A 27877-nucleotide genomic window follows, 5' to 3' on the forward strand; every position below is an offset into this window, starting at 1 on the left:
AAGATGGGTATAACAAAATCTGTCCTGCCTACCTCAAAGGGTAATTGGGGCCTTTCCTAATTTCCTCTGTTATTAGTGCTGTCCTCTCTGACACTGTCTCCCATCTACTCTGAATATCTTGTTATTTACATGTGGTCTTCCCATTAGAACACGATGACCAGGGCAGGTACTGTTTCTGCCAGTCCTTGGCACATAGTAAGTGCTTAATAAATGCTTTTTTGAGTGATTGATAAGTCATCAAAGGTGATATTGTACCATCATTACTTGCTATGTATAAGGTACTCTGCTAAGACATTGAGAATTGTGGAATTGAAATGAAAGGAACCTTTCAGCCTATGTAGCCCATCCCTCTCATTTTACAGATGAGCCAAGAGGTTTAGTGACTTGTCCAAATTCACTCAGGTAGTCAGTGACAGGGCTAGGATTCAAACCCTAGAGGCCTTTGATTCTAGACCTAGTTTATTTCACACTACATCAAGCTGTCTACCATGTCACAGAATCATAGGACTTCCAAGTGGGAAGAAACCTCAGTGGCCATGTAGTCCAACACACTTCTGGCCGAGAATCCTCTCTGCAACCATCCTTCATACATGCTCATCTAGATTTTGTTTGAAGACCTCTAATCATGGGCAAATTGCTACCAGAGACAGCCCATTCTGTATTTGGACAGTTTTAATTGTTAACAATTTTTTCCCCTCCTACATTCAGTTGAAATTTGCCTCTGCAGCTCCTACCCATTGCTCCTAATTCTGTCCTCTAGGGCTAAGCAGAGCAAGTCAAATCCTTTTTCCACATATCAGTTCTTCAAATTAACCTTGCAGGGCCTTTCCAGCTCTAAATCTGTGATCCTATGTTTCTAAATATTTGAAGACAGCTTTCCTATGCATCCCTCCCACTCCACACTCCAAGTCTTCCTTTATCTAGAATAAACTCTTCGGTCTTCTTACTACCTAGTGCCCTTTGTCTACAGGCATTTCAGTGCCAGGCACTGTGTTAGAATTGGGATATAAAGACAAAGGATGAAATAATCCTACACACAGCCTACATTCTAATAGGGAAGACAACAAGGACAGAAGATAAAACTGAATAAAGAGAAAGCAGTTAAATGCCAGGTATTTAGGGAGGGGAAGAGAGCACTAGCCATTGGGGAGATCAGGAAACTGAAGTGTAGAATGTGATGCTTAAGGAAGAACAGGCAGAGGTGAGGATGGCATGAGGGGCAACCAGTGCAAAGGGACAGAGATGCAAAACAGAATGTCATGTGTGCAGAACAGAAGGAAGACCAATTTAGTCTGGTTGCAGAGTGTAGGATGGAGAGTTATGTCCCATGAGGCTACAGAGATAGCTTGACACTAGGTTGTGACGGACATTAATAAAAGATTGGCAAAGAAGTTTATTGTTGATCCTCGAGGAAATAGGGAGCCACAGGAATTTCCTGAAGAGGAGTATGACATGGTCAGCTCTGCTTTAAAGGAAAATCACTTTGGCAGTAACGTAAAGGATGGGCTAAAGTAGAGAGAAGAGTACTGGAGGCATGAAAAATGTGAAGCAGAGAGATCATTTAGGATGCTTTTGCAGCAATCCAGGGAGAGATGATGAGGGCCTAAACTAAGATGGTAGCTGTATGACTAGAGGGAAGCTAGGTGATGCATTAGAGAGTTCTACACCTGGAGTTAGAAAGACCTGAGTTTAAATTCAGTCTCAGATATTTATTAGCTGTGTGACCCTGGGCAAGTCAATTAACCTCTGTCTACCTCAGTTTCATCTGTAAAATGATGGTTACATACCAGGGTTGTTGACAGGATCATATAAGATAATAATTGTTAGTGCTTTGCAAATCTTAAAACACTATATGAATGCTAGTTGTGATGATGATGATGATGATATCATGGATGTAGAAACAGTAAGAAACAGTCAAAGTTCTCTGAGATATCAGAAGGATGGTGGTTCTTTCAACAGAAATAGAAAAGTTTGGAAGAGGGGTTGGTTTGAGGAAAGATAATTAGTTCTATTTTGGATATGTAAAGTTTGAGATGCCTCTAGGACATAGAATTTGAAATAGTAATTGGTAATGTATGATTGGAGTTTGGGGGAGAAACTGGGGCAAGTTACATAGATTTGGGAGTCATCAGTGTAGAGATGATACTTAAATCCATGTGAGATGGTAAGGTCACCAAGAAAGAAGATAGAGGAAAACAAGAAGAGAGCTGAGAACAGAACTTTTGTGGAATATTCACAGTTAAAGGAGTAAAGGTTTTTTAAGGGTTGGGGAGACTCGGCTGTGTTTGAAGGCAGAAGGGAAAAACCAGTAGATTGGGAGAGGCTTATGATTAGAGGGGAAGGATGGCTGAGATTATAATCTTCTAGAGAAGACAGAAGTAGATAGGATTAAGGCCACACACAGAATGGTAGTGCTTCACAAGGAAAAGGATCACTTCATCATCAAAGATGGGGCAAGGAGGAGAGGGTGATGATGATGTCAAAAAGGAAAGAATGGGAGTAGAGGGAGCTCATATTGAATAGCCTCAATTTTCTTAGTAAAATAAAAGTAGAGTTTAATCAACTGACAGAAAATGGGGAAGGGGAGGAGTTAGAAGCTTGGAAAGAGAAGAAAAGATTTGAAAAAGCTTTCGTGAGGAATGAGAGAATTAACTTGGGGGAATAAAGGTTTGCCTTGCTGCAGTGAGGGCCCAGTTGATGTTTTAAAAAATATTTTATAACAGCACAGTTGATTGATTTTCTTCTGCTTCATTCACAAGTTTGGAAGTAGAAGCAAGGAAGCAGATGGTAGGAGCAGTTTAAGGCTGAGGTTTAGCAAATAATGAGCAGCAATATGAAAGGGGGCAAGTGATTTAAGTGTACAGGACAGTATAAAGTTAAATTGGCTTCCGATAAAGTCAAGAGAAAAGAGGGAAGCCAATGAAGTCAGAGCAAGGGTAATGATTTGAGAAAATATTTCATGGGTAGAAGGATCAGAAGTTAGGAGGACAAATAGTGGATTTAGTGGGGTGAGATATAGGGAGAAATGGAATGATAGGAGGTTATGGTCAGACATAAAAATGTCAGCATTTTTAATCAGAGAAATGAAACACTCTGGGTAATGGTGAGATTCGAGGCATGAACATCCCTTGTTTGTCTGAAGTGCAGTAAAGTAGTACGTCATGAAATTTAAGGAGACCAAGGAACTTTTTAGGAGTTTAGGGATTTGGGGGGAGCATCAACATGGATGTTGAAGTCCCCTGGTATAACAGCGAGAATAGGGAAGAGTCAGGTGCTGAATTCCTTAAAAAATCAGGAAGGATTACTTGGGGGCCTGTAGAAAACAGCCACTATAAATTTGGATTGAGTGGAAAATCTTGATACTCTGAGCTTCAAATGAAGAGAAGTTGCTGAATTATGATTGCAAAAGGGGAAGCCCAGAAGTGGCAGTGGGGAGCAAGGAGTGTTCTGACTCCACTTCCAGGACTAGCATGTTGGGGGGTGGAGTACAGAAAGTAGTGGAGTGATGGTAATCTGCAATTTAACCTCCACTATTCCCCTGGCTCTTGGGGCCAATAAAATATAAAGTACTATTTTCCTATCACTAGTCTATTTGTGGCAAATGTTCCCCAGTTCCCCAGACTTTCACTACTAATGGTCCTAATTTCTTCAAGCCGATAAACTTAAATATTGACTCCTCTTTCTACTTCTCACTGCATCCTATTTCTCCCACCCCTGGTTCTGTCTACTGGAGCCCTCCAGAGCAGCTGAACTGAAATTATGGAGGGTAGAAAAGTCTTCAGTACAGAATGTAGATATTTTGCTCATCTGAAATATAGTTTGGGGCAAGAAATACTCATTTACGGAATGTATAGCTTTGCTTTCAAACCATTAAGTGGACGGTACTAGCCAGAGGCAAAGGCAAAATTTATTTGAACATTCCACTTTGGGTGAAAAGTGTCCCGTCATTTCCATGGGTCTTTGTATCCATGATTAAAACACCAGTGCCTTGCCCTGGACCAGAAACTACATCTCCAGGGGTTATCCCATTTTACTGAGATGCTGTTATTACAAATGATCAAATCACTGGTATTCAGGCCTCAGAGTCGCTAGGAGAGGGGCAGAAATGGGAGTTCGGCCATGAAGAGAAACATTCAGCTTGCCAGATGGAGATAATGAATCAAGTCTTTATACAAAGTCACCCAATATGAGTGATGGGAAATCTGTCCAGAGAAGTGCAGTGGAGAAGGCATGGGAGAAAGGCACTGAACACAAGGATGCTCCCTTGGTGATCAACTGATGTAAATGAGAATCTATGGGCAAAGTATAAGAAAAAAGCTAATGGTGAGTATTATGGGATCTTAAATCTAGAGCTGGGAAGGACATCAGAGGGCATCTAGTATAACCTCCTCATTTTACATAGGAGGAAACTGAGGCTTATGAAGGTTAAGTGACTTGTCCAAATTCACATAGGGAAGAAGCAAAGGTGGGATTTGAACCCAAATCCTCTGACTCCAGGGCCAACATAGAAGCAACATAATGTATTAGAGAGATTGAAGAAAGATACTGGGTTCAAATCTTGCCTCAGGTAATTGCCACTTTGTGACACTGGGATATTTGCTTAGCTTCTCTGTGCCTCAATTTCCTCATCTGTGAAATGAAGAAGTTGAACTTGGTAACCTCTAAGTTCTCTTCAAGCTGTAAACATATAGCCTTATTATCCTCCCATTGAACTATGCTGCATCCTCTTCAATGGTCAGTATCAAAAACCAAGACCCCTCAAGACATACATATTGATTATTCAAGTGTAGCTCATCTAATTTGTGAATAAGGGATTAATCAATCAGTCATAGAATCTTAGAGCAAGAAGGGGTCTCAATAGTCTCTAGTCAAACTCCATTGGTATCAGGTACCTCCACTATGATGTTCTCAGTTCAAGCCTTCAGCAGCTCTCTGCTAGACTACTCTAGTAACCTCCTAATTGGTCTCCTTGCCTCCAGTATCTCCCTTCTCCAACCCACGTTTTTGTTGGTCAGTTGTTTCAGTTGTGTCTGACTCTTCGTGACCCAATTCGGAGTTTTCTTGGCAAAGATACTGGCTCATTTTACAGATGAGGAAACTGAGGCAAACAGGGTTAAGTGACTTGCCCAGGGTCACACTGCTGGTAAGTGTCTGAGGCCAAATTTGAACTCAGGCCTTCCTGACTCCAGGCCTGGTGCTCTATTCACTGCATCACCTAGCTGACCTCTACACGGTGTCAAACTGATATTCTTAAGCACAGATCTGATCATATCATTGCCCTGCACAAAAAGCTTCTGGGGTTCTAGGATAAAGTATATAAACTTCTCTGGCATTTAAAGTCATCCACAATTTGATTCCAGACATGTCACATGACTTACCTTTAAGCACTATCTTAATAGCAAACTACCCTATTTGCCATTCCCCATACATAACACTCTATACCTTTCTCTGGAATGTGCTCCATCCACACTGTTACCTCCTTATATACCTAGCTGTATTTGAGGCTATGTTTAAGTGTCACTTTTTGTCCTAGGCCTTCACCTTAGGTATTGGTGCTTCCTCCCAAATCAATTTGTATTTACTTTTATGTACTTTCAAATTTACTTATTTGTGTGGATTATGCTGGATTCTCCCAAGAGACTAGAATGTCCTTGAGGAAGGGATGCTTTTCATTTTTGTTTTTGTGTACGCAGCACACAGCATACTGCCACTCACATGGTGGGTATATGTTCATGATTGGGTTGAATGGAATATTTCACTCATTCATAAGTCTCTGCTAGAAAACCTTCAGAGAAAGGACTCACTTTCTTGGGAGGCAGGCAGCCCACTGCACTTTAAGATATTTCTAATCATTAAGTTGTTTTTTTTCTTCTTTTGTAAACCTGGTGATGTTTTTTTCATTTCTGATGTTGATTGAAATCAGGTGCTTCAGAAGTGAAAGGAAGATTTGGGAAATGAACATTGTGTTAAAATGGTAAGAGAAGAGGATTTCAATTTCTGGTCTACAGATTAAAATAAAAGACTGATAGGATCTTGAGCAGTGACAATGTACCTAGTGTGGACTAGTCAAAATATATTTGCCTGGAGACATAGAATCACAAAGTCTGAATATTAATGGCAATCATTGCTAACATTGAAATAGCACTTCTTCAAAGGTCATTTAGTCTAACCTGGACCCACACAAGAATCTTCGCTATGACATACCTGGGGAATGCCCATTCAGCTTTCAATTCAAGACCTTTAGTGAGAGAAACTCCATGATGTCCCAATGTAGGCAATTCCACTTTGGCCTCACTAAAGTTATTAGGATATTATACCTTTCATTAAGTCTAAATTTGGCTCTCTCCAGCTTTTACCTACTATTCCTAATTCAGCTTTCTGAAGACAAGCAGATTAAATTTAAACCATCTTCCATGTGACAATCCTTGAACTATTTAAAGATACCTATCATATTCATTTACCTCTTTTCTCCTCCAGACCAAATATCCCTGGTTCCTTCAACTAATGACTCTAAACAAGTTAACTTTAAAGTGAAGATGGAGGTAAAAAAACTGCTCACATCTATATGTCAAGCAAGATATCCCAGAGAATAACAGCTATAACACAGAAAGAAGAGCATCAGTAAAGAGGAACAATGACTCAAAAGATACAATATTCAAGAAGAGAGATGGGAATGCAATCCATGGCCTCAGATGTCTAGACATAAATTCACAAAGCACGGGTGATAAATAAAGCAAAGTAGAGAAACTAACACAAGGAAATCAATTCAGCTTCATAGGTATTACTGATACTTGGTAGGATGAGACTCATAACTGGAACAGGCCTGGAGGAAGTTTAAGTAGATCATTTTAGAAGAATAGAATCAAATAAGGGAACAGGATAATAAGGAAGGTAAAGAAATACTAGTGTGATGAAATCCGTGAAAGGCCTTTGAGTGAGGCATAACATAGAAAAAATAGCTGATAATATGGAAGTATGCTACAGATCACCAAACAAGGAGGAGAATTCACCTGAGCAAACAGATCATAAACCTAAGAGGGAATCATGATATAGCAGTCATGGGAAAATTCAATTATTTGGGCATCTGATATTTTTTCTATGCCAAAAGCAGGAAAGGAGATCAGGGCAAATTAAGAATTTAAGTAAATTGCATCACTTAAAAGGTAGAGGTAGGTGATGCAACTGGCACCAATATTTTGAACTGAATTCCAATCAGCAAGAAAGGCTGGGTTCCTGAAGTAGAAATGATTGAGACCTAGGGAAGAAGTGATCAGATCATCTCAAAGTTTATGGAAAAAAAAGAAGAAAGCAGGGTACAATCCAACATGAAGCCAAGAGTTTAAGAGAGTGAATGAAAAAGAGTTCAGAGAAATTATAGTTAGATTCCCACATCTTAAAATTATATAGGTGAAGCTGACCCAAGATTAGTGGATACCTCTCAAAAAAGAAATTTTGAATTCACAAACAAAACAGATTTTGATGAGGAAGAAAAGGGAGAAAATATTTAAGGAGACCAATGTGTACACACAGGGAACTTGTTAACAAGCTTAAAAATATTTTAAATACATGTATGGAAGAAGGCAAAGGTAGGTAATGAAAAATGAATACAAAAGAATATCACAATCTTATAAAGTTAGGAGAACTAAAAGCTCACACCCAGCTAGGGCTGCTGATAAATGCTAAAAATAATTAAAAGAATCTCTACTACACTGGGGGCAAAAGGAAATTCAAAGGAAGAATAGGACTCCTGTTGGGGATGTGCACGGAATGACCATCAAAAGGAAGAGCTACACAACTATTACATTGCTTCTATTTTATCTACCAAGGAGAATGGTCTTCAGACTAGGAAGGATGCCACAAAAATGGCTGATAGGGAATTAACAGCAAAGTTAAGGAAGGATATTTTAAGAGAACACCTTCGATAAGCTCAAGCCACCAGGCTCAGATGAACTATTTATCACTGTGCATGTACTGAAAGGAATGGCAAGTAGACAGCTGAGCTATTGTCAGTGATCTTGAAAATCATGGTGAACAATAGAGGTGCAACTAGAGACCAGCAGTTTTTTAAGAAGAAAAAAAGGAAGAAGGTAGAGTTTTGAAACAATAGGATATAAAGTTTCATTTTTATTCCTTGCAAAATTCTCATATAGATAGTTAAAGGGATGGTTTGTGAGCATTTAGAAATAAAAGCAATGATGACTTGGCTTCATTAAAAATGATTCCTGCCACACTAATCTTCTACCTTTCTTCTTCCTTCCTTCTGACTTATGTTATAGAAATAATATACTTGGATTTTCAGCAATTTGGCAAAGAATCCCATATTTTCCTTGTAAACAATATGAAGAGACATGGGCAAACTGATAGTCAAGGTGGTTCGAATTGGAGCTAACTAAATGAGAAGACCTAAACAATGGTCAGTATAAACAGAGAAAGGTTTGTTTTGGAGTGTCTCTGAGATCTGTCCATGGAACTAGGTAATTGACATTTTGTGATATATTTTTATCCCGCCTCCTTTTTCAGATACAGGAACTAAGGCTTAGAGATGTTCAACAATTTGCCCATGGGCACACAGCTAGCAAGTGTCAGAGGGGAGTTAGAATCCAGTTAGTACAGTATTCTTCTCACTCTGTCACACAGCCTTCCCAAAATGTGTTGAGCCATATTTTGAATAAATGAATCTGAGCTGGATTAATGTTATCGATTCACACAGAGGACATATGCTTTAGAGTGTTCAGTTTTCTAAGAAATACTCCATGGTTTTACAGAAATCAAACCTCAGTCTCAAGGCAGGCTGTCAATCTACCCTTCTCTTCAAAAGGGGATTCTTCCTTCAGACCCTAAACCTTTTTTTTTTCCTGTGAAACTAGATGGCAGTTATTCGTATGGATGTAACTCCCAAGAAATAGTTAGTTCTAGATAGAACATTTCTGTTAGAGAGTTAGGTTCGTAAGGCCAGCCTGATGGCCAGGGTCTCTCCATTCACCCATTCCCAAGGGCTCAGGATTGCTACAGATAGAAACATGGGATCTTTGAGGAAAATTCTAGACTTAGTGAGTTGGAAGGAGAGAGAGGAGAGGAGAGGAGAGGAGAGGAGAGAGAGAGAGAGAGAGAGAGAGAGAGAGAGAAGAGAGAGAGAGAGAGAGAGAGAGAGAGAGAGAGAGAGAGAGAGAACAGGAAAAAGGAAGGGAAAGGGAGAAAGAAAAGAAGAAGAGTGAAAGAAAGCAAAATGAGGAAAGGGAGACATAAAGAGAGGGGAAATGGAGGAGGAAAGGTAAGAGGAGAGAATGGAAGACAGGAGGGGAGAGGAAGGGAAAAGGAGGGGGTATGAAATAAGGGGAGGAATTCAAGAGGAGGGAAAGAGAAGATGGAAGTGAAAATGAGTGAAAGGAGGAGAGAATAAGAGTGTACAGGAAAGAGAATATAATGAGGAAAAAAGGGGGAGGAAGAGAGGGGAAATGAGAGAATGAGAAATAGGAAGAATGGACAGTGAGCAGAGAAAGGTGAAATGTGAAAAAGAAAAGGGGGGGAAAGGCAGGCAAAAAAAGATATAGATGAAGAGGGGGGAGAACAAAGATGAAAAGAGAGAACCACAGAACAATTGAAAATATGTGTCCTCTAATATTAACTACTAATATGGTTCAGAGTTCATTTTCAGAGGGGCTCCTTCTGCATGCTCCATTTCCATCCTCATTTCAATCAGTGGCCAAATAGAAACTTGTAAAGTGGCCACACAGCACTGCTCCCACCAAGAATGATTTGACTGCCCAGGCCATATGCTGTGTGGTGTGGAGGGTGTGATGTTATATTCCAAGCTGTCTGCCCCAAAAAGCTAATGAGGCACCAGGGACAAGAGGAGACAGAAGACCTGGGAGGCAAACTCCAGATGTATCTCCCAGGGTCCACTCAGACCCTACTATTAGAGTTCCTGCATCTCCTCCCTACCACAAGTTCCTAGACATAAAACTTCTGATGTTCTACAAAGACTTTTTTCTTTAAATTGTTTTGCATTGGTGAAGAGAGGCTGTACTGAACCATCTGTTCTCTCTTACCCAATACCCATATAGCCATTGGTACATGTTTTTGATATTTCTTGTAGGGTCAAGGCTTACTCCAGGGAAAGATAGATAATTAACTTTAGGGCCATGGAGAAAGCTTAGTCGGGCCAGGGTGGGAACTCAATCTGGGGCCAGAGAGAGAGCTCAGTTTAGGGCTCACTCTTGGGCTCCAGGGGGGATGAAACCAGCAGCCTCATCAACAAGGAAAAGAACCTGGGGAATTATGCCTAGAGGCCACACTTCCTCTCTCCACCCTAGCCTAAGCAATCAGATAAGTGGATAGCATTAAAAAAGAACCCTATAGTGATTTTTTCCTGGGATCAAAGGAGAGTTCAAATCTAAATCCCAGCAATAAAAGGCTTGGACCTCAGAGTTTCTCATAACCCCTAGGCCATGGTCGAGCTACTCTGGAAGGCTCTCCCAAGAGACCAGTGGGGTAATAAATCACAAGACATACCATTGCCAGGTGAGCAAGGGTGCCAAGATTTTGGCCTGGGTTCATAGCTGGGTACCTAGCAAGTTTCATTAACTAGGAGGAGGAATTTCAGGGCTAGCCTGACATAGACAAAGCAGACAGCAGCCTGGTTGAGCCATCCATAATGGTTTAGGGGAATGAACTCTAGATTTGAAGTCAGGAGACCCAGGTTTGAGTTTTGTCATTAATTTACTATGTGTCCCAGTTTCCCTAACTGTATGAGGAGAGGCTGGATTAGTTAGATGATCCATATGACCCTTGTCCTCTCTTGACTGCTTTTGATTCTATGACCAGTCCTCCCTTTCTCTTACAATAAAAAACCTCTCTCACCAAGCTACCCTAGTGCCTAAAATTCCTGCTATTGGAGCTTAATCCTTGTGCCTTCAGTTTTGGGAGGTATTTTGGTTCAGAATTGATTTCCTAAGTGTAGGGATGTCCCAATGTGGAAATTCCCCTCCTCCAATGCAGATTGGTGACCAACTTGTATCTTAGAGTTTTCAAGAGTTGTAAAGGTACTGTCAGTTAATTAATCTGCCCTCGATTCCTACAGCTGGTATATGTGTCAGAGGCAGGACCTGAAACATTTTCCTGACTTCACTTTATCCACTAAGGGGCTTCTCCAGAGTTCAAATGCAGTCTTAAAAACGGCCTATTGTAGCAGGAGCTTTGGCCATTTTTTTCTTTTTAAAGAATAGGATTACTGATTAGAACAAACTGAATATAGTTAAGAATTAGTGAGGTTAGTGATTGTAGCCAGGGGGTCTATTTCCTTAATCTTGTTCTACAAATTCATCTTTTAAAATACCAGACTCTGAATGAACGTGATGTTGTATGCCTAGCTAATTTAATAAAGCATGCTATTCTGGATAAAAATAGGATAATGGAGAGGCAAAGCCAGTCTCCTTCTCTGGTAACCATGCCTACAAGTAAAGTACGACAGTACAATGGCAAACAAGGCCACAGCCCTGGCACCCCTGCTCACCTGGCAGCAGCATATGCTGCCTGTAGACAAAATACTCTGGATGAAGAAAATGAGCCTTCTGGGGGATGAAAATACAACTCTAACATTAAAAGCCATGATATTAAAAGCCCAGGCTCATTCATGTTCCTGACTCTGGGTGGGTGAGGATAGGGGGTTCCCTGAAGGATAAGAGAAATTTCATAAAGCAGATGGATGGGCCCCTCAACATTCACCCTACTTTCAATCTGCGAAGCCAATGATCTCACTGACATTCTTTATCCCTTGCTGAGATAAGGGATCATAATGGTGTAGTTTATAGGCAGCTCTCCCTCCGGTGTGATAGAAGAGATACTGGCCAAATGAAGGCCTCAAGATGTCCTCTTTGCCAGCCTGAAATTCCACTTGGCTCCCTTTAGCCTGGAAGACTTTTTGTTAGATAAGAGTCCTCTGTTAAAATGCAAATAGAAAATAGACCACTATTTGGGAGGAGAAGGGCACTGAAAAGGAGAGAGGTGCCAGAGGCCCCCAAGAGAACCATCAATGACTTCTCAGTTTACCTCAGAAGCTTTACTAGAATTTGGTTGACACCTTTGGCAAGGGTCTCCAGGGAATTGTGTTTGGGGGATACTCCAAAGAAATGATTTTGGTGAGGAGTAGTAAACCCAGGACAGAGGACATCTTCTACCTCCAAAAGATTTAGTTGCCAGGATCAACTCTACCTCTGCCCAAAGGACCCACAGCGCAGAGAACAAGCAAAAGCATGGTTCTTGGGTTCTGATGAATCTGGGCTGGAGGGCCAAGGCTTCAGGAGGCTCAGAGGAGATTTCCAAGATGGGGAATGGCCAGGGAGGAGATAGGGAGTCAAAGACAGAGAAAAAGGAGAAGCAACTAGGAGAGGCCAGTGTGCCCAGCCTCCAGAAGGCTTTCCTGGTAAGGTAGAGATGTAATAAGTAAGTAAACTTGACTCTAAATAAGGAAGGAAACAGAGGAGAAGGAAGGAGTGGAGACAAGGAACAGGGAAGGGAGGAGAGAAGGAGAAAGGGAGGAGGAAATAAGAGAAATCAAGGAAAGATAATCCAAAGAAGAAGGAGAAAGAGAGAAGGAAAGAGAGTGGAAAAGGAGGAGAAGGAGGAAGAGGGGCCGTTAAGAGATGTGGTGTTACTGACAAACTTGGGTGTCCTGCTGTCTGGAGAGACAATAAGTCCATATTTAGAGCATGGCCTGGTCACCTCAAACCATAGGCATGTGGTAAGTATGGAGTAAAAGCTGACTTCTTGACCAGGATCCTCCTGGCTGCTACTCCCCTGTAAGCCAAGATCTGTAGGGAATCAGAAACCCATTTAGGAAAACAGAAGAAAAAAAGGATAATTTCCTGAAGAAAGAATCGTGACCCATCCCTGACATTCATCAGGACTTGAGGTAGGTGGGTGAGGATGGAAGGAGAGCTATGTATTATTGTGTGGATAAATGAGAGACTTGTACTGCTCTTTCTGAGAGACAGGAGCTGGGAAGATGCAGCCCACAGAGGCATACAGTGTTACGTGAAGTGTCCCTCACATCCCACTGAAGGCAACATCAAACCTGACCCTGGCTTCCCACTGCTGAGAGAAGCACATTTCCCACACCAAGAAAAACAAAGCTCTCTCCTTTTTCCAGGACTGAGCTTTGTCAAAGGCCCTGCTTTGCTGGGGTTCCCCAAGAGCAGTCTCAGAACTGCTCTCCTACAGGGCACAGACAGTAAAGGAAGTGTCAGAGTTTTCTTTAAAGCAGCCCTACTTGGACACCATCCTACATTCTCTCTGACTTCTCAGAGGATGCCCTGGGCCATTCTTCCCTCTCTGGGGGAAGGTAGCATGGAGTCCCTCCTCACAGTTTCAGGTGGCGCGGTCACTGCCGACAATCCTGGTAGGTGAGCTGTGATTCTGGGCCCTTGAGCTTTGGTGGCTGTTTCTCTGGGTCTGGGCACTTTGGATGACCTTGGCTTGGCAGATTCCTCAGATGAGTCCCACGTGGCAAACCCAAGTGGAAAGGAAGCCGTAGACAGCATGAGCAAATGGCTGCCATGCCCTATATCAGTCAGAGAGTAAATGGCAAACCACAACCCAGAGAAAGCAGATCTAACATGAATCTCACTGTGGGCCCCTCTGCTCTGTGGCTTGGTCAATCATGCTGGCAAGAATCCTTTGTATTCCCTCTCCTTCACTGTCCCCTAGATCAACAGAGTAACAATAATCAGAGCTAACATTATTTAGCATCTTAAACTTTGCAAATCACTGCATGTATTTGTTTATTCTCCTACATCTCAATTCCACACCCATTTAGTTTCACCTGCCATGTATCAAGAATGTAGTGGGCACTGGAGAGCCAAAGACCAAGAAAAGTGGCACAGTCTCTGCCCTCAAGGAGCTTATCTTCTACAAGGAGGGAAAACAGTTCATGAACAGATGGGTAAATATAAAATGGGCACGTAAACAAAGCAGACACACAGAAACTCCTAGAAAATCAATATTCAGGGGAATCAAGAGGGGTCTCTTGAAGGAAGTAGCACATGACCTGAGCCTTAAAGGGAGCTAGGGTTGCAAGAGGCAGAGGTGAGAAGGAATTTTTTTCACTTCTCGGTCTTAAACCGACCAAGGTTATGGTGGAAAGGGCCAAAGTGACAGTATGGTAAGGGTCAGTAATTTCTTCAGAGTAAATATTCCTTTCATGGATGCAGATCACAGCTCCTTCCTCATGGGAATCTGGTTTGTTTGTAAATTTAAAATTTCACTCCTGAGAATTTCCCACTCACCTTGTACCAACTCCCCTACAGAATGTTAGGTCTTGACAGCCTACCTTTCCTTTCTCTGAACTCTTTGGAATCAACTTCTTGGAATCTCAAGTGTATGTCAGATTATACTCAGTTCTTCTGTCATAAACTCTAAGATGACCTGATCACTTTCTCCCAAAGGGACCATAATTTCTAGCACTTAGCTGATAGGCTTCAGGAGTTCCCATGACTCCAAAATTCATCTTCCTGTGGCCAATTTGGTGCTCAGATTCCATAATATTAGCTAGCCTGGTTCTTGGATAATGGTCATGAAGGCTATCCTTAGTTCTGAACTCAGGGCCTTTCCAGATTGGTAGGACTTGTCTGAGCTTATGCTCTTCACTCAGCCTTGGAGAGCCCAGGGATCACAAAATCACAGATTTAGAGCTAGAAGCCTACCAGTTCAATCCCCTCTTTCCATGGATGAGGACTCATAACCAGAGAGGATAAATGATTTGCACCAAATCACACAAACTACAAATGTTAGGGCCATTGCCATGGGGACATGACAGGCATCACTGGGGGTGATATGACAATTTCAAAGAACTCATGATGAAAAAAAACCACCTTCAGAGAGAGAACTGATTAACTCCAAGTGCAAAATGAAGCATATTTTTTTTTACTTTATTTTCCTTATTTTTTTTTGCAATGTGGCTAATAAGGAAAAATGTTTTGCATGACTTCACAAGTAGACTTGATATCATGTTGCCTTCTCAATGAGTAGGGGAGGGATTGGAGGGAGAAAGAAAATTCAGAACTATTTTTTTTAAATGAACAAAAATTCATTGGAGATGATAAATGTACAGATGCATACAAATTAATCCAGAAATATAGGAGGACCAAAAAGTTATCAATAGCCAGAGAGTCTTAGGTCTGTGCCTAAACCTTTGAGACAGTTAGGTAGCACAGTGGATAGAGTGGTGGGCCTGGAGCCAGGAGGAGTTGAGTTCATGTCCAGCATCAAGCATTTACTAATTAAGTGACCTGGTCAAGTCACTTAACCTGTGACTCTGAACATCTAATCACACATAGGGTAGGGGTAATCTATTTGAAGGAGTGCAAGAGACTCCTCTTACTCCATGAATGCGAGCCCAGAGGAGGGCAGGGGCTATTGAGTCAGGGCCCTGGGAAGGGAGAGAACAATGCCAACCTCAGCATTTTGGGAAAAGCCATATTCTTCCTCCTTGCCCTAAGACTCCTCCGCTGCGTATTTAACCCTTTCAGCCTCCTCATCATTTATTTTTTATAGCTACAAACCACTAAGACTCACTAAGAGAACCCCTAAAATGTGACGTTACTTCTGTAGGTGTCTCATTAACCAAGAGGAGCCTGGGGATATACTGCCTTGATTCATTTTTAGGTAGAAAATTCATGGTTTCTTCCATTGTTTCTAATTCTTTACAACAAGACTAATGTTAAAATAGGTTTAAAATGAATGTATATGTAGGGCCTATATCAGACTGCACTCTGTCTTGGGGTGGGGAGAAGGAAGGGATATGGAGAAAAGTTGGAACTCAAAACTAAAAATAAATTAACTAATTTTAAAAATGTCATCAATGTGGATATGACTGTGAGTTCTGGATGATGGGGGAATAGCAGTTTTTAAAAGACTAGCCGAATTTAAATTTCATCCACCAGGCCTAAGGAAAATGACCAGGCACAATAGGTCAAGATTGGGAAGTGTGCATTTTTGAATAGGGAAGAAATGTCTCAGTCAGCCTCTTTGCTCTACATAGGATCACAGATCTGGAGCTAGAAGGGATCTCAGAGGCCTAGTCCAACTCGCTCATTTTACAGATTAGGAAAATGAGGCCCAGGGAGGTTCAGTGACTTGCTCAAGGTCACAAAGAAAAGCATTAGAGACAGGATTCAACCCAAAGCCCTTTGACTCCTCTTTTCCTTGTAACATGGCATTAGGAATACCAAGGCATGGCTATGGATCATCCTGCCTGCCTCTTGGCAGTCTTCCTGAAGGCTTCCCAAGGGCAGCTGGGGACTTTTTGCATCTGCATAGACATGTCCTTTTAAATCCATACTTTCCCAGTGGGATACTGTACCCTTGACTCTGAGATTCACTGCTTCCCAAAGACAAGTGGCTTTTGAACAGGTAGGATTCACCATCTCATTCCCACAAGCTTGCACTGACAGCCAACAGTCAACCCTATGACACCCACCCAATAAGCTCCCCCAGGCCAGCAGCTGGGGGATGGGTAGCCTGGGTCATTCTCAGGTGATGTCATAAGCATCTGGGAAAAGGGAAGGATGCAATGACTCTCAGAGTACTATCTCAGAGATTTTGTTTAATAACCTTGACTTTCATGCTTCATGCATCTAAGAAAAATGGGGAAGAAAATCATCCTAATGCCTAACTTTCTTTATTAGAATGCCTTTTATTGTGGATAGGCTGGAACCTGTGTGCTCCATTGGTATCCACACAACAGCCAGTCGATAAACATTTATTAAGTACTTACTATATGCCAGACACATTGTTTGCTAAACAAAGAAGGGAAAAATCTGCTCTCAAGAAACTCACTGTCTAATGGGGGAAAGATAACATACAAACAACTGTATACAAACAAGCTACATACAGGATAAATCGGAGATAATCAACAAAGGGAAGGACTGAAATTAAGGAGGCCTCGCAAAGGCTTTCTGCAGAAAGTCAAGAGAACTAGAAGAACAACGGTGGCACAGATGGTGTTCACTTAGTCGCATCAGCCAAGAAGACAAGTCAATGAAGGAAGACTGGCTGTAGCCACTGTGTTACAGTTCCTTTGACCTAGGGGCAACCCCAGCTTCCCCATTCCCCTGTTGTGAGCACCTATCAAGCCATGTCTTACCATTGCTGGTTAGAAAAGAGGCAGGCAGAAGCATGAATGAGCAGAAACCTACCTTCATAGTTGGCATGAAAGCCTTGGGCACTGACGGCATAGTCACTCACAAGCCACAGAGAGAGGACAACACCTGTGCTGACAATGGGGGCAGGAAGCTGGAAACCTGTTAACCTGGAAGGCAGGGGAAAAGAGACAAGTAAGTGAAAATGAATTTTTTTCTATTCTAATTTTTTTTAATGATTTATTTATTTTTAGTTTTCAACATTCACTTCCATAAGATTTTGAGTTTTAAATTTTCTCCCTCTCTCTCTTCTCTTCCCCCCACCACAAAAGCATTCAACCTGATATAGGCTCTACTTATACATTGAAAATGAATTTTTAAGAAAATGTTTCATCATCTTATTCTTTCAAGCCAATATTTTGTCCCTCTAGTTAGTTTTACTTAAATTGCTTTGATGCAACCCTATTCCCACTGGCTCTCTTCCTTCCCTCATTTCCCTCCTCTAATGCCCTCTCCCCCCATCTGTCAACTCTTTCCTTAGTTTGGGGGTTTCATTTCAATGATTGATTTCTTTTTCTTTCTCTATTTTCCCTTATTTTTTTCCTAAGTAAAAAATTTTTTTTTCCTTTCACTAAGTGGTTAGTTCAAAATCCCAATACAATACCTTCTAACTTGGCTTTGAAAATGATTGTTTTCTAAACATCAACTCAGTCACCAAGGAGTGGAATGCCTGGGTGAGCACCCGTAAGGGAGGCTGGAGAGGAGACTGCTGTGTGAGATAGGAGACTGATCTCTGAAGCCCTTTGGACTCTAAATTCCTGGAGCAATGTTATATGAGTGACCCAAGCAAACCTCCTTGTGGGAGCCCAGAGGCCAGAGAGGTAAGTGTGAGTGAGGTCAGCTGGGTTGGGTAGCAACTAGCTTTATGGATAGAATGGTAGAAGCAAGTCTTAGGCTTCCACCTTAGGCATTTCTTAGTTGTGCGACCCTGGACAAGTCACTTAGTTTTTCTGGGTTTTACTTTCCTCATCTGTAAAATGGAAATAATAATATATGTAGCAGCTACCTCATAGGACTGTTCTGAGGATCAAATCTGATATTACATGTAAAGTTCTTCCAAATCTTAGATGGACATAAAAATATCAAGTATTATATTTGATGAATCTGTGATCTCATCCACATAGGGGGAAGAGCTCTTCACCAAAGTAGGACGAGAACTTACAGATTTAGAGAGTTACCTGGGACACTGAGAGGTTGAATGACAAGTTTGGAGTCACACAGCCAGTATGTGTCAGAGAAGGAACTTGGACCAATGTCTTCTGATTGACTATCTACTATGGCACGCCATAATGTGTCTGCACAAAAATTATTATTGGTTAAGAAGGACTACATTGAAGAGGTAGAATTTCATGAGGCCTGACCACCTCAGGCTGCAGGAGCAGAGTCAATATGTACAAAGATTGGAAGGAGTCAGCTCCTCTCCCCCTTCCATTTCCCTTGGCTTCCCAGCCTGCTGTCTGGTTTTCCACCTCTGGATACTTATCCTAAGATCCCTGCCCAGTGGCCTCCCTTGCAGCTCAGATTCCCAGGGGAAAAGGTATGAGCTGCTACAAGAATTTCACTAGCACCCTTGCAGGCATCTCTTAGCCCAAAGTCCAAGAGTGGTGTTCTTCCTTCCACACATCCACCCGCACCTCTGTCGGCATCGTCATCATTGGCTCAGGTTCCACTGCACCTTTGGCACTCTCTGCTGGCATCTACAGAGAGTGCAGCTCTGAAGCCTGGTTTAACTCCATTAATGCCAAAGCTCTCCTGAAGCAATTAAGTCCCAGGATGAACTAGGGGGGCTGGAAGGTTGAGTATTTCTCTTAGGAAAAGCTATTAAAGATGCTTCCTAGCTGTGTGACCCTGAGCAAATCACTTCATCTCTTTTTGCTTCAATTTTCTCATCTTCAAAATGGGGGTATTAATAGCAGCTACTTCACAGGGTTGTTGTGAGAACTAAATAAGATAATACATAGAAAGCTATTTAGAAACCTTAAAACGCTACATAAATGCCAGCTGTTATTATTATTGCTATTAACAAGAACAACAACGATGATAATGATGATAAGGCTTGGGTTGGTAGGGCAGGAAGTGACAATATAAGGCAGCTGAAAATTCCCTCTACTTCCTCAAATTTTCCTAGAGTACAGTATCTGGAAATTTCTTCTAGACCAATCACATTCTAGCTTGTATCCCAGTTGTTTGTGTCTATGACTATCCTTTAGGTATTAGTGGGCAGGTGCAGGAAAGATTTTTTGGGAACAAGGAAAATAAGACAGATACAATAAACTATTAAGGTATATGTTCCAGACAATTTGATTCAACATCTATTAAATGCCTACTGTGTGCAGAACATTCTGCTAGGTTCTGGAGAGGCAGAAATATATTGAGCAGTAGAAGGAACACGGAATTTCTTGGTGTGCTGAAGTTAGAGTCATAGGAGCTGATTTAGAATTTTGGCTTTGACACTTACTGGCTATGTGACTTTGAGCAGGTCACTTAACTTCTATGGATCTCAGTTTCCTCTTCTGTAAAATGAGGAAGTTGCACTTAATGACCTTTACAATTCTAAATCTACAATATTATTCAGTCAAACATAATCCCTACCACTTGGATCTTATTCTTGTAGGGAGATTCAATATATACACACACAAATAATTATAATCCAAAATTGTGCAAAAAACACACAGGAAAAACACATCAAACTATGTGAAGGATGAGGAAGAAAAAATCATTTTCTGCTTGAAAGCCACAGGCAGTTCACAGGGAGGGTACAACACTTGAGTGGAGTCTTGAGGAATGATAAGATTTCAGCAGGTGGAGATGTGGGGAAATTAGAAGGGTTAGGGGTCATTAGAGGGGCTAGAGGTGAGTATAGGGAACCTTAAGGGTGAGGACACCAGCAAATCTTTGAGGAGCAAGCTAATGACCTTTAGTGAACAAGAAGTGGCCTTCAAAGAACCAGAGAATCTCAGAATTAGAAGGGACCTTTGAAGTCTCTAATCGAAGCCAACTATGCAGAAATCTACACTGTAACATCCTTGACAAGTAGTCATTCAGGCTTCACTCGACGAGCTCCGATAATGAATAAACCACAATCTCCCAAGACAGCCACCATTGGACCAATCTAATTGTTAGGATTTTTTTAACCTTTCATCAAGCTGAAATCTGGCTCTGAAATGTCTACCCATCACACTTAATTCTATCCTCTAGAGACAAGCAGAACAAATCTATTTTCTGCACGATAGTTTCAAGAATGTTGTTTTTTCTACAGTGGTTGGAAATGCACTGAGTTATACTCACCTTCTCACCTGGTTCCCCTTATGGCCAAGGGGGCTTTCAAAGGAAAGCTGCCACTGGACATGTGTGCGTAGCCATCTGGCATTGTGGTAACTAAGTCAAGAACTGTGGACTCCTCAACATTTATTGATCATACTCCTTTATACCCTTCTAAACAATATATTAAACTTGGAAGAACCATTACAATAGGAGTATCACAAAAAAAGTCAACCATCTGTACTCCTTATACTAAAATGAGAGCAGAACAAAAGGAAATGGTAGTACATTATAGTAGCAGCTGGATATGAAAAAGAACTTCCAGGGGTAAATATCATTTAGCTCCCAAACAGGCAACCAAGCCAGGGCATGGAGCCTCCTTCTTTCCTGTAGAGATCTTAAAGTTCCATAGTAATCTATCTGTCACAACCTGCTTCAGGACAGAGTGAGGGCTCACATGACCTACCAAATCCCCTCCTACCCCTTAACATACATGATTATAGATATCTTTCTTTGGAGTAAGACCAAAGCTTCAATGCAATGTTTGATCATGCTCAGTGGCACTGCCTTGCAGTTAAGTGACTGCTAAGATGGCAGACTCCTTCCCTGGTGAAATATTGGTTTTATTACAAAAGTTGGTTCTGCACTATTTCAACCAGCATTAAAGATTCTAAGGCCCTAATTCCTTGATACCACATTGACACAAGCTGTGAATGGCTAATGTACATTGTCAGCAAACAATTACAGTTTAGAACTCACAATATATTGCATTGCAATTACAGAGACAATTTACATAGGGATTTTCACCGAGTTCATATTTAGCAATACCCTGGCACTTTCAGTGTGCTAGAAATAAATCTAGGCAGCATGTTCTTCCTGCCTGAGGAGGGACCTCTTCAAACACACCAGCCATTGGGAGTCTCGGCAGGAGGGAGCTAGTGCAGACTGGGATCTTTCTTCACCACCTAAGAAAGTCTCATTGTTAGGTAAACCTCCAGAAAAGAACTACTGGTGGAAATTGCTAAAACTGCATGCCAAGAACTACAAACACAAACTTTTAGATCTTACCACCCTTTATCTGACACATTGAAAGAAAGAAAGCTCAGCTCGATAATGAATAGAGATATTCTAAATGTGAAAATCTTATTAGAGAAATATGGCAACTTTATCTTGGGCAGGGGGTGTGAGGGGTGGAAATAGCCTTAGATTTGCTGCTAGTTATGCTCTTCTGTCAACTGTAAAACACAGAAGGAAATGGCCTTTTATAAAAATCTGATGTTCACAATATATTTTAAGTCACACTCTTCTTCATCTTTAATCAGTTTTATTTTCAGTTCCACTCTCCCTTGAGGATGACTGTCTTTGCTTTTCCCCTTGGCAGAGTGACCTAGGAGCTTTGGGTATTGCTTATTATTGGGTGCTGTGTGTGGGAGTTATTTGATAGCTCGTTAATGACTAACAGCCTGTGGGTTGGCAGGTAAGACGTAGTAGGCTAAGTATATATGAAAGCAGCATTTTTCTGAAGCTGCCATGGCCCAGAGGTAGTTATTTTGGACAAAGAAATAGGTAATTTCAAGATGGAAGACAGAAAGGATTGATTTTTTTTTTCCTATCTAGGAGGGATGGACACCATAGGTGCTTGTCCCATGATCCATAGGGTATGAACTCTCTCCGTCAAAGATATCTTGGCAGCCTGATATTATGGGTTGACTATAATAAAATAACATTTAATAGGGACAAACATAAAGTCCTACTTTTGGGTTAAAAATGGCCCATGTATGAGATTGTCATGGCTAGACAACAGTTTGCATGAAAAAGACCTAGAAGTATTAGTAGACAGTAGCTCAATATAAATGCATAGTGTAACATAGCTATTAATAAAAGATAATGAAATCTTGAGCTGTATTAAGAAAGAGATAGTGATCAGAACAAGAGAAGTGATGAACATATTAAAATGAAACACAGAAAGACAACATCTGCATTATACTGTCCAGCTCTGGTCACAGCAATCCTGGTGAATACTATGTTCAGTTCTGAGCACTGAATAAATAAGCATTTATTAAGTGCCTACTATGTGCCAGGCACTGTGCTGCCATATTTTAGCATGCACATTGACCAACTGGAATAGGTCCAGAGGATGGCAGCCAGGATCGTGACAGAGAAGAACCATGTCATATGAAGACTGGTTAAAGGAACTAGGGATGCTTAACTTATAAAAGAGGAGACTGGGAGGGGGAGAAGGAGGAAGTATATATAACAGCTGTCTTTAGATATTTAGAGAACTATCATATGACATAGGGATTAGACTTATGTTTTCTTGTGCTTAAAGGGAAGAATTAGTAGAAACAGATGGAAGTTGCATAAAGGCCAATAAAAGAAAAGAATATGTAAAGAAAACTTCCTAACAATTAGAATGATCAGAAAAAGAAATATGCTGCCTTGAGAGATAGTGATTCCCCATCAGTGGCATCCTTCAAGCAATGGTTGGGTGGCAATTTTTCAGTTACTATACAGAGGATTCCTGCTTTGATATGACTTGAACTAGGTGCCTTCTTAGGGCTCTTCCAACTCTGGGATTTCATGCGTCTGAAAAAGGGGCGAAATCTAGAAAGAAATTTTAAAAAAAGAGTTCAAGGGATTGATGAGGAATCCAAGCTTATATCAGTAACTTGTGAAGAGAAGAGTTTGACAATAAAGAAGAAGAAAAGCAAAAACTGACCCACAATTTTGGAATAAGCATGAGGTTTGGTCATGCATGATGAATGTAGCTTGTCCAGTGTGGCACTAGCAGAATCCGTCCTCCACAAAGCACCACATGCAGCCACAAAGGGCACATGGGCACTCCCACTACTCCCAAATGCTCACTCTTCTTTGTAGTTTAAAAATTATATAATATGCTTAATGACTGTTCACAAAAATTAATAAATAAGTGCACAAAATAAGAAGTAAAATCTTACATAAAACTCTTAGCAATTAACTGGGTGGAACAAAATGAATTATCAAACAACCGACAAAACATGATTTTGTTCCGAGTTTTCTTCCAAGTCTGTCTGAGGTTCTGCTTGCTATCCTAGTCCCTTCTCCCTGTCTTTCTGACTTTCTGTCTTGATCATGCTCTCCTCCATTCTTATCTATCCCATGCTTGATCTTTTCTCCCTTCTCTTATCTCTCTTTCTTCCCTTCTGTCTTGCTCACTCTTTCCTCCCTTTTTCTCTTCCTCCTTCTCCTCTTCTGTCTCAATCTCTCTCTCTCTCTCTCTCTCTCTCTCTCTCCCTTTTTCTCTTTTGCCTCACCTCTCTCTCACCTTCTTCTATCTCTTCTCCTTTTTCTTCTAGCATTTCCCTTATTTTCCCCCTTCTTTCTCTCTCCTCTTCTATATTTTCCTCTTCTTGTTTTCTCCTCTTTCTCTTCTCTCTTTCTCTCTTCCTTGCTCCCTCATTGACACTTTCTTCCTTTCATTTTTTCCCCTTTTTTCCCCTCTTATTTTATATAGTTCCAGTCAGTTGTAAATGGCTCTGGTCCTACTGATCTTGCTTTGCAACCCTCCATGTAAATCTTCTCATATTTCCTTGTAAACTTCATAGTCATTCTCTTTATGGCATTATAATATTCCATTATGTTAATATGCCAAAATGTATGCAGCCATTCTCCAATTGTGGGAAATATGTTATGTCCCATTTTTTCTAACACAAATGGAGGATCAATGAATATTTCTGTACAGAGAGGCCATTTGTTGTCTTCAGTGATGTTTTTAGGATAAATGTGTAGCAAAGGAGTTGGTGGGTCGAAAGGTAAAATGTGTTGTTTTTGGCCTCCTTTTGCATGTCACCCTATTGAAGGACTTATATCTCTAGAATACTTGGGAGTTTGTAAAGCATTTCCTTCACAACAGGACTGCAAGGAAAGTTATGCAAATATTATTTTCCCTATTTTACAGATAGGAAAATAAGAATCAGAAGAGTAAAGTGATTTGCTTGCAATTAGCCAAGAAGTAGCAGAAATGGGACTGTAATCTGGGTTCTCTGATGATGCCTTGCAGTCCTTCCATGATACTGCAGCTGCCTTGTCAAGCTCCCAATAGAAAAAAAGGCTGAGGGGGGATTTCTGACGCTGTATTGAAGGGTTTGAAAGAAGCCTATGTAGAGCTGACATGGCTACTCAGAAGGCATTTGTCACACCAAGACATGATGGATAGTAGTCAATCCCAGTTCTGCTTAGTCACATGAAAACCAATGACAAAGGCAGGCAAAGCCTGGGTGGTACCACCAGTATTTCAGATTTTAAATTCTTGAAACTCAAGGGTTTTGGGGGTATAGGCATTCTTTTCATTTACCCTTCAAATTGAAGGTCATGCCTTTGGAAGAGAAAAAAAAAGACATGGGTGAGGGGAGCAGTGGTTCCTGAAATTATTAATAAAAGAAGATTTTGGGGGACTGCAGCTTAGAAGGCCCAAATGGTGGGATCCAGTCCTCATAAGGATGGAATGCAGTTCTTGTAAAAAAGTGAGAAATACACACACATGTGTGTATGTATTTACATATATGTGAGTGTATGTGTGTGTGCATAAACCTGCTAATCTCTTGAGTTGATTTTAAACTTGATTTTGAGGTGGGCAGGAGAAAAACCATCCCAAGAAAATGGTAACACTAGAAGGCATCATGGTCCTCGTGGATAGAGCACTAGCTCTAAAGTGAGCAGCTCTGAATTCATTTCTCCAACTCTGATGCTTATAGCTTTTGTGACCTTGGGCAAGTCATTTCAGCCTGCCATACCTCAGTTTCCTCAAATCTAAAATGAGGGACTTGAACATGAGACCCTTGCTATGATTTGCTGATATTATAATGAAGAATAGAATGTAATTGTCTTGAGGGCAGGTTTCATTTTTCTGTTTGTATCCCCAATGACTAGTATAGTGCTTGGCACGTGTTTTTTGTTCAGATGTCAGACTTGTAATTTTGCTGGTGTCCAGTGTGAAAATATCATGTAATGTCTTAAGCAGGTGACTTGTCGATAAGATAAAATCTTAGAAAGTTGCCAGAGGCACTGCTATGTGAAGTGAGTTACCCCTGGCCACATAGTCAGAATATGGTAGAGGCAGGGCTCAAACCAGGTCTGCCTGACTCCAAGGCCAGCCTAGTAACCTCTATGATACTCTACTTCTTGTCCTGCATAGAATAAGTACACTTAATAAATATATGCTGAATTGAATTATTAACAACAGATTTAACATATAAAGGAGAACTCTGGTGGAGGCTTTACAGGAGATGTAAAGCCCCCAGATGCTGGACAGCAGAGAATGTAGACAGAGTGGTCATAGAGAGAAATTCTAGTACCACTCACCTGGCTTATTGAAATAACCTCCTGGCAGGTCTCTCCATTTCTGCCCCTCTCACTCTCTCTGCTCCAATTTATCCTTCAGTCTGTTGGTAGAATAACCTTTCCTATGTATAGATCTGACCATGACATGGCTCTGCTCAAAAAGCTTTCTCCTGAGAATACCTGGATACTTTCCCAAGTAGAGTTCAGACCAAGGGTGGTAGATTTCAAGACCAAGGAGGCAGATTTTAGCCTTAATACAGGAAGTTTCTAGCACTTGGAAGGAGCTGGTCAGCAATGAAATAATAAGCTTCCCTATACAGCAAGGAGCTCATTGTCACTTGAGGTGTTCAAGCCAAGGCTTGAAGGTGGCCGACCATCCATCAGGAGAAGGGGGTTCTACTGGGGAGGTGGAAGGAGATGAACTCTAGGGTCTCTTCGGACTCTTTAGAGTTTGATCTGTTTTGAGGTACTTGCCTCCTGAGGGACACCAAGTAAACTGGCCAGTTAAGCAATCTCTTTGCACCTCAGCACTTCCACACTGCAACTTCAATGGAATTTTGTTATGTATTAATGCTTTTTTCCCCCTATGGCAAGACAGGAAAAAACTCAGGATCTCTATTATTAACCTAGTTTCTCAGAGAGAAAGAGCTAATTAAATAGTTTCTTAGGTTATAGATTATGATGTTTTATACTTCATAGCAAGTTTAACCTCCCACAGATCTTTGTAATCTACTACTTTCTTTCATCCTCATAGCCACATAGCCCACAGAAATGGGAGAAAATTTCCATTTCACAGAGGAAGAAATCGAGACCCAAAGAGGTTCAGTGACTTACCTCACATCACAAATGTGCCATTACTGGCATATTTGAAATGAAAATTCAGGATTCTCATTTCCTAGGACCCTACAGACCACGCTACTTTAAATTTGCAAAGATGTGGGCAATTATTGGAGGTACCTGTCAGCATAGTCAGCCATCTGGGATCAAGTTTCCCCCACCCCCAATCTCTCAGTGTTCTCTGGAGCTATTATTCCCCTGGCCTATTTATAGACTTCCTGTGTCCTCCCACCCACGACCTCCCAAATATTGTCATAAGTACCTGCTGTTTCTTGGCAGTTTGTAGGATAAACTTGATGGTCTCTGGGGACAGATATTGAGATTACATTCTATCTGAGTCACTCAAATTGATTTACTGATTGATTAAGTGAGTCATTCAGTCCCAAAATATGCTCATTATTATATCTCTACTATATATCCAGCACAGCCCAAGGCACGATGGGGATTACATAGAAATAAGGTGCAGGGCCTCTATTTTTTTTAGGATACAGCATATTGAAGAAACTGAAATATGCAGTGAAAAGTAAAACAATAGCCTGAGAGAGTGGAAGGAACCCCATATTTGGGGCCAGGAGAATTGAATTTTAATCTTGTCTCTGCCACTACCCAGTTGCATGCCCTAGTCTATACCCAGGGCTCTATGGCCTCTTCATACACAAAAGGCAAGAGGCTGAGGTGGTTGGACTTGATTGTATTATTCCAGGCTCATGGAATTTATATCTGGGAAGTAGTTGATTGAAGACCATTAAAAGGAAAACATTTGTGTAAGGTCTTGCTAAGGTCTTTCTAATTCCAATGTTCCATGATTATGTTTCTTATGCTAGGTTATATGTGAAAAAAATGCTAAATGAGGAGGAATAGAAAATGATAATTATGTGAGAGCAGAAGATGGAGAAGGTGTTGGGCTGTGGTAGGGAGGGAAGGCTTTGTGGGGGAGATGGCAGTTCAATTGTACCTTGAATGATCATAAAATATGGGTAAGTGAGAGAGCATGGGGATTAGGAGTAGTGCAAATGGGTAGTAGTATAAGCAAAGTTAAGGAAGCACAAATAGATACTGTCAGTTCTGGGGAAAGTGAGAGGACCACTGCAGTGGCTGGAAACAAGGCAGTGTGTAGGCAACAAGGGGGAGAAAAAGATGAGAAAGCTGAAAAAGACTAGAAAAAACTTTGGGATACTAATAACTTGTATTTATTCAACACTTTAAAGTCTGCAAATCATTTTTCTGTATGGTAGGTGATTCAATTATAATTTGCTATATGGTAG

General features: G+C 41.1%; 1 protein-coding gene across 1 annotated transcript in view; it reads right to left on the reverse strand.

Moving 5' to 3' along the window:
• CSMD2 (CUB and Sushi multiple domains 2) overlaps window positions 1–27877 on the reverse strand; it is a 974125-nt gene that overhangs the window by 757263 nt on the left and 188985 nt on the right. The window contains 1 exon segment of the mRNA XM_078157010.1: window positions 17193–17305. Within this exon segment, the coding sequence (XP_078013136.1) occupies window positions 17193–17305 (113 nt within the window).

Source organism: Phascolarctos cinereus, unplaced genomic scaffold, assembly GCF_003287225.1.
Source record: "Phascolarctos cinereus isolate Bilbo 61053 unplaced genomic scaffold, phaCin_HiC Scaffold_726;HRSCAF=1367, whole genome shotgun sequence".
NCBI lineage: Eukaryota > Metazoa > Chordata > Mammalia > Diprotodontia > Phascolarctidae > Phascolarctos > Phascolarctos cinereus.